This window comes from Ostrea edulis, chromosome 4, assembly GCF_947568905.1.
Source record: "Ostrea edulis chromosome 4, xbOstEdul1.1, whole genome shotgun sequence".
NCBI lineage: Eukaryota > Metazoa > Mollusca > Bivalvia > Ostreida > Ostreidae > Ostrea > Ostrea edulis.
In genome coordinates this window covers 20,114,137-20,126,386 of record NC_079167.1, presented here as the reverse complement: position 1 = coordinate 20,126,386, position 12,250 = coordinate 20,114,137, and the positions used below count along the sequence as shown (strand labels likewise).

General features: G+C 35.1%; 1 protein-coding gene across 2 annotated transcripts in view; it reads right to left on the bottom strand.

Annotated features, from left to right (window-relative positions):
* The window catches only part of LOC125670777 (apurinic-apyrimidinic endonuclease-like), a 28,758-nt gene extending 16,715 nt beyond the window's left edge, over window positions 1-12,043 (bottom strand). For both annotated transcript variants that reach the window (XR_008802112.1, XM_056161289.1), the window contains exons 1-5: window positions 11,688-12,043; window positions 7,414-8,633; window positions 7,113-7,249; window positions 4,214-4,373; window positions 2,819-2,914 (exon numbers count right to left, since the gene is read on the bottom strand). Coding sequence is in view for 1 of the 2 variants with exons in the window: in XM_056161289.1 (XP_056017264.1) it covers window positions 2,819-2,914; window positions 4,214-4,373; window positions 7,113-7,249; window positions 7,414-8,608 (1,588 nt within the window). In the remaining variant the exon portion in view is untranslated. The remainder of the gene's footprint in view (window positions 1-2,818; window positions 2,915-4,213; window positions 4,374-7,112; window positions 7,250-7,413; window positions 8,634-11,687) is intronic.
* Between the last annotated feature and the right edge of the window lie 207 nt (window positions 12,044-12,250).

Genomic DNA, 12,250 nt, shown 5'->3' with positions numbered 1-12,250 from the left:
ATGATTAAATTGTGCTATATCATGGTAAATAAATGATAAAACTGTGCTATGTCATGGTAAATAAATGATTAAATTGTGCTATGTCATGGTAAATAAATGATTAAATGGTGCTATGTCATGGTAAATAAATGATTAAATTGTGCTATGGCATGGTAAATAAATGATTAGATTGTGCTATGGCATGGTAAATAAATGATTAAATTGTGCTATGGCATGGTAAATAAATGATTAAATTGTGCTATGTTATGGTAAATAAATGATTAAATTGTGCTATGTCATGGTAAACAAATGATTAAATTGTGCTATGTCATGGTAAATAAATGATTAAATTGTGCTATGTCATGGTAAATAAATGATTAAATTGTGCTATGTCATGGTAAATAAATGATTAGATTGTGCTATGTCATGGTAAATAAATGATTAAATTGTGCTATGTCATGGTAAATAAATGATTAAACTGTGCTATGTCATGGTAAATAAATGATTAAACTGTGCTATGTCATGGTAAATAAATGATTAAATTGTGCTATGTCATATGGTAAACAAATGATTGAATTGTGTTGTGTCGTGGTAAACCAATTTGTACACTGTGCTTTTGTTGTAAACCAATTCATGCATTGTGCTATGTCAGTGTTTGAAACTCGCTGTATAATTAGCTAGACATGCAATGCTGACTGCTTGTAAAAGTTGTTAGTCCTGCCAAAGACCTACTAGTCCTGAGAAAGTAACTGCATTTTTTAAAACTACTTTTATTACTACATGTATCTATCTTCTAATGAAGTATGATGGACCCAAGTAATTTCTACTATATTATATTTTATTCAAATTTTGATATATGGTAGAATATGCAGTAATGAATTAAAATTAATGAAGAAAACATGGTCATCAGCTTCGATTATCAGCAGGGGTGCTTCAAAAGTAGGCTTTGAAAATTCACAGAGCATAAATGAGAGTACAATGGGAGCACGTCAATGCGTGACTTTTGACCAATTCTCAAGGAAAATGTGATATCAAAGAATCGATAAGTTTATTTTACTTGTGTTTTTTATACTTTTCCTTTATATTATATTAAATAATCATATGGATTTGGAAAAAAGTTTATCATATATACATGTACATAAGTATTGAATCATCGTATATATTCCAACATTTAGTGATTCCGATATAGAGGTTGAGACGACAGATTTGTGATATATAATTAGTGTGCAGGTGTTGGGTTTTTTCTTTCTTCTTCTCATTTTTAGGGTATTTTAATGATTTACCAAAAGTGTGTAGATATTCTTTTATTTTTTTTTGTAAATGTATACATACGACAGTTTGATTCAGGACACACTGTACATGCAGAATCACGAAATCTGAACTAAACTGATGAGGTCTGTCCACTCTGTTACCAGTATGATAATGAATTTGATACATCTAAATTTTATTTAGCAGAAATTTTAACATGTCCGGTCGAGCGTCTATACCAAGAAATTCATTCGTCTGTGGCAAAATTTATGCATCTCAGGCAGTCGGGCGCACGGTTATTTCAAACACTTATGACTATGTCATATGGTAAAGTTAAATCTGTATGTTGTGATAAACAAACTATGTCATGGTAAACCAATTAGTGCACTGTGCTGTGTCATGGTAAACCAATTAGTGCACTGTGCTGTGTCATGGTAAACAAACTATGTCATGGTAAATATGGCAGATACAGTGCAGCTCAATTTTATCCAAACATTTCCCTGCATGTCAAAATTCCTTAGACAAGCGGCGTTCTTCAGTGAACTGAAGACGCAGACAAATGAACTTCTACAACTTAACGAACAAATCATTTACAAAGAAGATCAGTACAAATATCAAATATTGTAGATGATTAAATAGGCAAAGTATAGGCATCTTATTTAATAAAACCAACCAGATAGTGGCAAAAACAGCCAATGAAAATCACCCCAGACTAATTATCAATGCAAGGAATAGTATATTCCAAATTGATTTTTAAACAAAAATATACAGTACATGTATATCAAAGGCAAGAAGCTAGTGTTTGGAAAACACCTGGAACACCACCACCCAAAAAGGTCAGTTTCAAAACCTGTCAGTAAGCTCATGTTTAAAAAGTGGACTGATCAGCATAGCTAATGTACTGTGTATAATGGTGAATACTCCCGAGACAGAATAGGAAAGACGCTCCTTGTAGAACTTTCAGTTTAAGAGCTATAAAGGACAATGCCTTTGTTTTTCCTCTTCTGATTTATGAAAAGTAAAGGAATTTACACAAAGGTTTAGATTATTTCATATGATAAGAAGAATCTACAACTTTGTGGCTGATTTTTCACATCACACATTGTGCCGCCCCACCTAACACTATAGAACTAAATATCGTTTTTCTCAAGAAAAAAAATCTCATGTGGATCCGGGTTAGAATAGGTCCTCAGTGCCCCTTGCTTGTTGTAAGAGGCAACTAAATGGGGCGGTCCTCCGGATGAGACCACAAAAACCGAAGTTCTCTGGCATGATAAAGATCCCTCGCTGCTGCAGCCCTTCACCGGCAATGGTAACATCTTCATATGAGTGAAATATTCTCAAGAGGGACGTTAAACAATATTCAATCAGTCAATTCAATCTCAAGAAAAAACTATATACATCACTGAAATATAAGTTATCACTCAACAAAAGCCCAAGGAAGAAAATATAATAGTACAATATAATGAAACTCTGCTAAATAATTTGAAAGTTTTGTGTTCTGTCTATAGAAATTTGGGACAACCCTCATCAAATGTTTTTCTTTCTATATCAAAAGGTTATAGTTTACCTGTTGTGACCCCCTTCTTACCTGCTGTAACCCCTTTTGTTTTGACCAGTGCCTGGTTGATGCTCTCTCCAATCCTGTCCAAACATTCTTCTACAGATATCTTCCCACAAGTGGAACCTGAATATTTAAAATACAACAAGATTGCTACACGTAGCCATGTCCCCCACCGCAAAAAAAGTTGAAGCACAAAAGTCCCATAACTCCTGTAAAATTTGTCGAATCAAAATGGCGGCGCAATATGATCAACTACATATGGTGACTAACAATCCTACAAAATTTGAATGAAATCCAGTGAGCGGTTTTGGAGGAGTTGCGTCCACAAAGTGTTCCTATAGTGTACTATGTACAAATTCAACAAAGTCCAATAACTCCTATAAAATTTGTCGAATCAAAATGGTAGCACAATATGTTCAACTACACATGGTGACTAACAATCCCACAAAATATGAACAAAATCCACTGAGCGGTTTCGGAGGAGTTGCGTCCACAAAGTGCTCCTATAGTGTACCATGTACAAATTCAACAGTCCCATAACTCCTGTCAAAATTGCAGTGAAATATGATCAATTACACATTGTGACTAACAATCCTACAAAATATGAACAAAATCTGTCGAGTGGTTTCTGAGGAGTTGCATCCACAAAGTGAAGTGGCACGGACGAACACACGGACGGACACCGGTATTTCTATGTCCCCTTCCGCGTTGCGGTGGGGGACCAAAAAAAAAAAAAACTAGGAAAAACATCATCCTAACATACTTACATTGAAAACGTTTTACCTTCAATATCTTTACCGATTAAAATGATACAGGTAACCATTTCCTCATGAATGTGAATGATGCGCACATGAAATTATGAATCTTGATAAACATGTCAGCACAACTATTTTAACAGCTGGACATTCTTCCAGAAATGAAAGTAAAATGTAAATATAAAACAAAAGATTTCAATTTTGAAAATACACGAGGGTATGAACTGCAACGCTTTATGCCAGCATACTTCATGAAGCAGGTTTGTGCTTCATGAAAAATGTGTGGGCATGAAGCATTGCAGTTCATACCCTCGTGTATTTTCAAAACTGATATCCATTTCATAGAAAACAAAATTATGCTCTCTTCTTTAAAAAAACCCACCTAAACCTAGAGAGTGGTGTTGAGCTACCTGGATACAAGTCTTTGTTTATCATGTACCTAAGATAAGTTACCTGGATGGAAGCCTCTGTTTATCATGTACTGTGTCGAGTTACCTGTGTCGAGTTACCTGTGATAAGTTTACCTATGATGGGTTACCTGTGATAAGTTACCTGTGATAAGTTTACCTGTGATAAGTTACCTGTGATAAGTTACCTGTGATAAGTTTACCTGTGATAAGTTACCTGTGATAAGTTTACCTGTGATAAGTTACCTATGATAATTTACCTGGATGGAAGTTGAATTTTGTTAGCCCCAGTTTCTCACACCTCTGGAGTTCCTCCACCAGGAGATCCCTACTCTTGCGAAGGTTTTCACTGTCTGGGGAGCCGCAGTTCATCAAATAGGACCCATGGGGGATAATCATGTCAGCATGGTAACCATGTACCTAGCAACCATGTAAAAATACATCACTGTACCATTACTTCATCAGATCCAATGTATAATCAATATGTAGATCTATTTATTAGTGAACATGTAGATTTATGTTTTAGTGAACATGTAGATCTATCTATAGTGAACATATAGATCAATATTATAGTGAACATGTAGATCAATGTTATAGTGAACATGTAGATCTATATTATAGTTAACATGTAGATCAATATTACAGCGAACATGTAGATTTGTTTTAGTGAACATGCTGGTCTATATTATAATGAACATGTAGATCTATCTATAGTGAGCATGTAGATCTATATTATAGTGAACATGTAGATCAATATCATAGTGAACATGTAGATCAATATCATAGTGAACATGTAGATTTATGCCATAAATAGTAAACATGTGATATTACAGACCAAGAACTGAAGCTCAACATACTTATTGCATAAGCTGTTCACAGAGGGAAACTGTTTGTAAAGCCAAAATAAAATATATGTGTGTTTCCTCTTTCACTCCCCCCAAAATTAGGTAGGGTAGGTAGGTAAAACATTTTATTTTATTGATACATTTTATTTGAAATTCTAGATTTTTTATAAACTTTGAACACATGTCTATATATATTACATTACTTTTCAAACATTTTGAAGATCAAAAGTAGTCAAAATGTAAATCCGCAAAAACAAAAACAAATTCCAGTTTGACATTTTTTTTTTTTTACAGTTAACTCTCAAATTATCGCCACTCAATTCATTGCCATTTTCATTTTAATGCCATATTTTTCTAAAAACATTTTTCCAATTACTTAAAATTCTCATTAAAACGCAAACTCGCTATCGCCATTTGCCACAGTATTTTTATCACAGTCTATTTCAAAGTGTTAATTATCTCGATAAACTGGCTTGGGTGCAAATGGTCAGTGAAGCAGAAAATCGGTCATTATCAATCTCAGGCGTACACCTGGGCAGTAGGATCTCAGTAACTGCTCTATTAAATAAACAAGAAATTTCTTAATATGAACTGTATTCTTGTTCTTTTCACATCATGGGAAAATATGTCAGTTTAGCTATGGCTTTGCCACAAAAGAGGCTTCGGAATTCGTTGAATTTCAAAGAAAATAAGCGAATTATTACATATCACAGAAATCATCCACAATGTACACAACAGGATATCACCAACAAGTCCATAAAAAGGATCAGGACAATGACAATGAGTGATATTTTGGTTACAAAGGATGAAATTATTGTCACCCTGGTCCACTTAATGACGGCTCACCTGCCAGGAAATGGCCAAGCAGTGCGCAAAATAATGACACTGCGCGGGTATGTTAAGGCAGGTCATGTTTCATTTATGCACGTAAACTGCATAATTTTTAAAATCTGTCTTACACAGAGAGAGGGAGCTACTACCTCTTAAAAACTATTTTGGTTGTTTCCATGAGAACATTTTGTATCATAACAACATGCGCTTCCGTATGACATCATTGCATGACTGTTATATATAGATCATGGAGGTACCTTAATAGAAAATGTAAAAGTAGCACATTATCCCAAGATTTAAATATTGGTCTAACTGGCGATAATGACGGTAAAATACCCATAGTATATCAGAATTACTGATAGAATCCTACCACTTTTAATAACAAATAATTATTGAACATTTAAACATGAAACCATCTAGCCCATGTTTTAAATTTTGCACTGATGCTATGCAGTTTTCTTTAAAAGTTTTCTTAACAGACGACTCTATCAGTAATTGCCGTGTACATTAGTTTATGACCTTTCACACGGTGTATAAAAAGTCTCTAAAAGTATGCGGCCTAATGTGCTACTTCTGCAGTTTTATTTCACTGTGTGACAGAGGAAAATCAGATCGACATGCTAAATGGAATGTTTTCTCCGTTAAACAAAATTGTCAATGAATGATATCAACATACCTTCTTAACATCAATAAATTCTCGGCGTTTCACATACATATTCCATATATCCCATGTCAAATACTCCACAATTTGTCGATATTTGCATGGCACACATAAACAAATTCCTTGCATGTGTCAACGTCACTCGATGTATAGTCATGATGTCATCAGTTTACTTTCATATCGATCAGACAGAAATTACACAACAGCAGTATAGCATTTCGAATTTCATTGGATCTTAGTAGCTGCATGGTTTATTTTATGCATGAATAAAACTTAAATAAAAAAAAAATAAAAAATAAAATCGGAATTTAATATATAATTAGTGATATACTTATTTCAATTATGATGTCACATTGTTTCACGGATTTTATCCCAGTAAAATTTTTCATAATCTGCCTTAACGTACCCACGTGGACAAGGAATTTAAATAACTTGGAACATACTGTGTACATGATTGTGTCTTGTACGTTTATTGTTTTAAAATGGAAGCCTTATAGATAAAACTATTTTAATCATGTTAGAAAATTTTAAAATATATTTTACGAGACATTTTTTATGTTATCGTAATTACATTGTAAGTTAAGGAAAGATAACTCTTACGCATACAAGAATGTGGCAAAGATGACGGAATTTCAATTCATCAAATTTGTTACAATGCCATAAATTCAAAAGGTGGCAGTTTACTGTATTTTATTTATATAAATTGTCAAAATCTTTAAGGTTGGCAGCTAAACAGTAGCTAGAGTCGGGAAACCGGAAACACAGATACATTTTATTTTGGCCTATTATAATGAGATCAGAAAATCATTTCACAAAACACACTTTGCACGTATCTCGAAACTTCTGTGCATCCACGTCAGCGAGAGGCTTACTGGCCCACTGTCTCTGTGATCTGAGGAATAATCCAAATGCTCGGGCTCCCATCTCTTCTGCCTCCAGTACAGCCTTGTACACCCCACCTATAATACAGTCACCGTATACAGTACAAATATCCCATTTCATTAAATATCAGTTTTATGCAGTACAAGTATTCTACCTAAATACCAATGTTAGGCAGTGCATAATTGCTAATACTTTTACAGATACTTTTGATATTCCTAACATATCCAATGTTGTGACATACCTGCTATGGACACATGGCCCCCTACATACTTTTTCTTTGCACTGTCTGCCCACTTGTACTTGATGAAATTCTCTTCCCACTTGCATGTCCTTTGCTCTTGGACATCCTTCTTGTTTCCTTTCCATTTCCTCGCAGTCTGCACTGCACCATCTTCTTCTGTGGTCTCCACTAGTGTCCCCTTCTTCCTATCTGAGGTCTGTACAGCATTATTTGGAGAGTCTTTACTTGCTTGTGTGTGATACTTCCTTGGAGTTGATTTAGCGTTTGCTTCATTCTGTCCTCGTTTCTTTCTCCCGAGCGTTTGTACTGTGACCTTAACATCGTCTTGTGTATCAGATTTGACAATAGTCTGCCTAGTTAATCTTCTTTTCTTAGTGGTCTCTGGACGCTCCTCACTGTTGGCCTTATTGGTTCCTGCTTTACCATTTTTTTGTCTTCCTTTTCTTTTCTTGATGGGAGAAGTATCCAGAGTATCTTCTCCAACATCTTGCAGAGTCCCCTGATCATTCGATATTGCCATAACTTTATTTCGTTTTCCATTCCTAGTCTGTGCTGAGATCATTTGGACATCACTGTCTTTAGTGTCTTCCATACTACCTTCTTTTTTAACTTCATTCTGCCTGCCTCTCTTTGGCCTTCCATGCTTGCAGGACTCCTTTGCCTCTGATTCAGTTTTAACACCTCTCTTATTCGGTTTTGTTTTCTTTGGACCACTAGACATGAAATCCACAGCATCCTCTATTTTGACTTTACAGCCTGTCACTACTGCTGGGTGTCTGGAGTCGATTTCAGTTTTAACATTATTGTTTTGGTTTGCCCCCTGTTGGGTGCTGTGGCTCCCTGTGTCTTCCTTCCCTGACTCTCCTGTTTCGTTCTCATCTGATTTCCCATCCTCCATTGTCAGAGGACTTTCTGTGCCTTTGGTATTCTTATCCATCTTCTTCACTTCTGTTTTATCCATCTCACCCCAGTCAGTTTCCTCTTCGTCATCTACAGTATTTTTCTTTGTCCCGTTCACACCAGTTGAATTCTTAGCGTTTTTCTTAACCCTGTCTCTGTTGACTTTATTTCTAGAAGCCCGATCATATTTCCCATCAATAATATTCTCCCCTAACACCAATTTCTTTCTTCTTTCTTGCGTTAAAAGAACTTTGGCATCCATGTCTGTTGTACAAGATTCAATCAAATCCTTCATATATCCACAGTGATTCAGAAATGATCTAAAATAATTTCTTAAATTATTAATTTGAAATGCAACCAAACATAAATTGATTTAGTGGCTATTTCAGTATTTAAAAAATCTATCCAATCCCAAAACAAGAGGCCCATGGGCCACATCGCTCACCTGAGTCACCTTGGTCCATATCAGAAGACTTTCCATATATATTTGCATGTAAAACCGTAGTCCCTATTAGGGTCCCAACCTACCCCTGGAGGCCATGGTTTTTGCAAACTTGAATCTACACTATGTCAGAAAGCTTTCATGTAAATGTGAACTTCTTTGGCCCAATGGTTCTTGATAAGAAGATTTTTCCTATATATTTGTATGTAAAACTTTGATCCCCCTTGTGGCCCCATCCTACCCCCAGGGGCCATGATTTGAACAAACTTGAATCTGCACTATGTCAGAAAGCTTTCATGTAAATATCAGCTTTTCTGGCTCAGTGGTTCTTGAGAAGAAGATTTTTAAAGATTTTCCCTATATATTTGTACATGTATGTAAAACTTTGATCCCCTATTGTGGCCCCATCCGACCCATGGGGGGGCATCATTTTAACAAACTTGAATCTGCATTATATCAGGAAGCTTTCATGTAAATATCAGCTTTTCTGGTACAGTGGTTCTTGAGAAGAAGATTTTTAAAGATTGTCCCTATATATTTGTATGTAAAACTTTGATTCCCTATTGTGGCCCCATCCGACCCCCAGGGACCATGATTTTAACAAACCTGAATCTGCACTATATCAGAAAGCTTTCATATAAATCTCAGTTTTTCTGGCTCAGTGGTTCTTGAGAAGATATTTAAAGATTTTTCCTATATATTTGTATGTAAAACTTTGATCCCCCTTGTGGCCCCATCCTACCCCCGAGGGCCATGATTTTAACAAACTTGAATCTGCATTATACCAGGAAGCTTTCATATAAATCTCAACTTTTCTGGCTCAGTGGTTCTTGAGAAAAGAGTTTTCCTATATATTTGTATGTAAAACTTTGATCTCATATTGTGGCCCCATCCAACCCCCGGGGGCCATGATTTTGACAATTTAGAATCTTCATTACTTCATTACATAGCTTTTAGCTCAGGTGAGCTAATGACAAAAACGATAGCATTTAATTCATGGTGATGATGTGAACAAAGTTAAACTTGAATCTACACTACATGCGGATGCTCGCATATTAATTTAGCGAATTGCATCCTTGTGCTTCTGGAAAAGATTCTAAAATATTTTCCATTATATTCCTATGTAAGATTTTAAATCCCCCTTGTTGCACCATCATGAATTTGAGGTTCATGATTTGGGGGGGGGGGGAAATTGAATTTTCATTATAAAATGAAGTTCTAATACACGTTTGAACATTACTGGTACAGTAGTTTATTTTTAATCAACTCACTCTTATTTCACTATTCCTTGCATAGCCTTTCATTTGAAAATTTTTAATCCAATTCACCCAGTCTGTTTTTTGGTTGTTGGTGTTTTGGGGTGTTTTTTTTTTCATTGGCTGGTAGTGTGATTCTTGAGAAGTGAATAGTGAACAGACAGACTGATAGACAAACTTTAATCAGAAAACTCAAGTAAACTAATAACTATATAAAACAAGAGGAAGGCTTGCCTTTGGTTATATTTATTACAAAGGTCAACCCAGTGTGTCGTGGAACTATGTTTCTAATCAATTCATGCAAATAGAACATACACTAAAGGAAGACATATAGTTGCATTTTTAGTTTTCTTTCTTTTTGTTACAATGAAAGTGTCGCACAAAAAGAGAATGTCACGACATTTGAATGAACAAAGTTAGTATTTGAACACTAGCGTGCAGCAATACATAGACGATATTAACAGAATCTGTACAAGTGCAGTCTGAGGTATAAATTATTTCTCATAGCATCAATATAGTGCCAAAAGGAAGATTATGTATGGGCTTTTCTTTAGAAATTTCACATAGGAGACTCACTTTAGCCTCTATAGCATTACTTTGTTGGGCACCATGAAAATAAGAAAAGAAATCATTCAAAGCATTATATTTAGCTCTTTTTTTATTAACTTTACATAGTTTGTGTAAAAACCCCTCAATGCAGGTGCACAGAAAAAACTGCGCTGTGAATCAAAGATTTTTATAAGGGGTAGATTTGTAGTACATGCATGTGGTATATGTCTCAAATTTTTTCCGAGAGAGCTACAAAGTCTTCTTTACAGCTATTCCAAACTCTGCATCACCGCAGGTGCTTATGTCATTATAACATGTAAATAGCATATAGATATATATGTAAATAAACTTACATGTGTATATTTGCATATCATATAAACCTATTATCAAAATACTTGAGTTGAACAAAAGGAAAATTTATGGCTGGACCAGGAATCGGAATCGAACCTGGGACCCCTGCGTTACTAGTCCAGGCTGACAATATTCCACAGCCCACCAGTCCTACTTTAATATTAAGAAACAAGCACCTGGGTCACATACTCTATTCACAAAGCTATCCAAGCTGATGTTCATTATCCATCTGCCATATCACAAAAGCTCAGTAGATGACAGATCTTTAATTATAAGCATTTATAGGAGATTGTGCTGGACCTGTCCACAGGGATTGTCACATTCATTTACTATGAGATATATAGTCTATAAAGGTCAAGTATAATATCTAGTATATCTGAGCTAATTAGCTTTATATAATAAAATTTCTTTGTGTTTTAACTGTCCGTGCACTTCCCTGTGTGCATGGAGGCACACAAAAGTATCTGATTTCGTGGTTGCCTATATATCCATTATTCTCTTGATCCTCATTGACTGCTGAATATATAGGATAGCTGTTGCTTAATCATATAGCTCTGTAAAGCTACATAGCTTAGCTAAATATATTGATTCATTGATCCTGAACCTGCATATGTTGTTCAATAGTGTAGTCAATAGCTAGACCCTCTACTAGCGACAGATCATGGCTTCCATGGAGAAGTTTTGTACCACTTACAATATCCACGTTTTGCTTTTGTCGCAGTTTTATTATTCAGATCTAGTCTACGCTCTACTGAAACTACTCTCGTAACACTCACCAGCTAGCAAGACTTTCCCGCCACTGTTGGTTTCGTAATATCAAAATTCCGATCCCGATCAGAAATTGAAAAAAGAAAGCATGTCTGATACTAGACCGTACTAGTCCGATACATGTAACTATTTACAGGTCATTGCACTGGGAACGTGACCAAATTTTATGCTTGACTGCATGTTTAAATCACATTACCTTGCATAAGCATTATATTCATGTGTGTAAAAAAAAAAAAATGAACTGATTCGTTATACATATACATTATCTTATCTTATCTTATACCCATCATATCATACAATATACATGTATATAATATGAGTATGTCACACAATGAAGTACTTTCCTCATGATTTACAGTATATTACTGTACCTGTTATTGACATCACAGTTGTACTCACTAGAGTTCAATTCTTATTGATTTATCACGACATAGATCGATGTATTATAACAAAAAATGTTTTGAATACATGTACAAATGTATAAGCTTATACTGATTTGATTATTAAATATCACACAGTTATGAATCTAATACAAGGCCCATGGGCAAAAACACTCGATCACTTGAGTCGA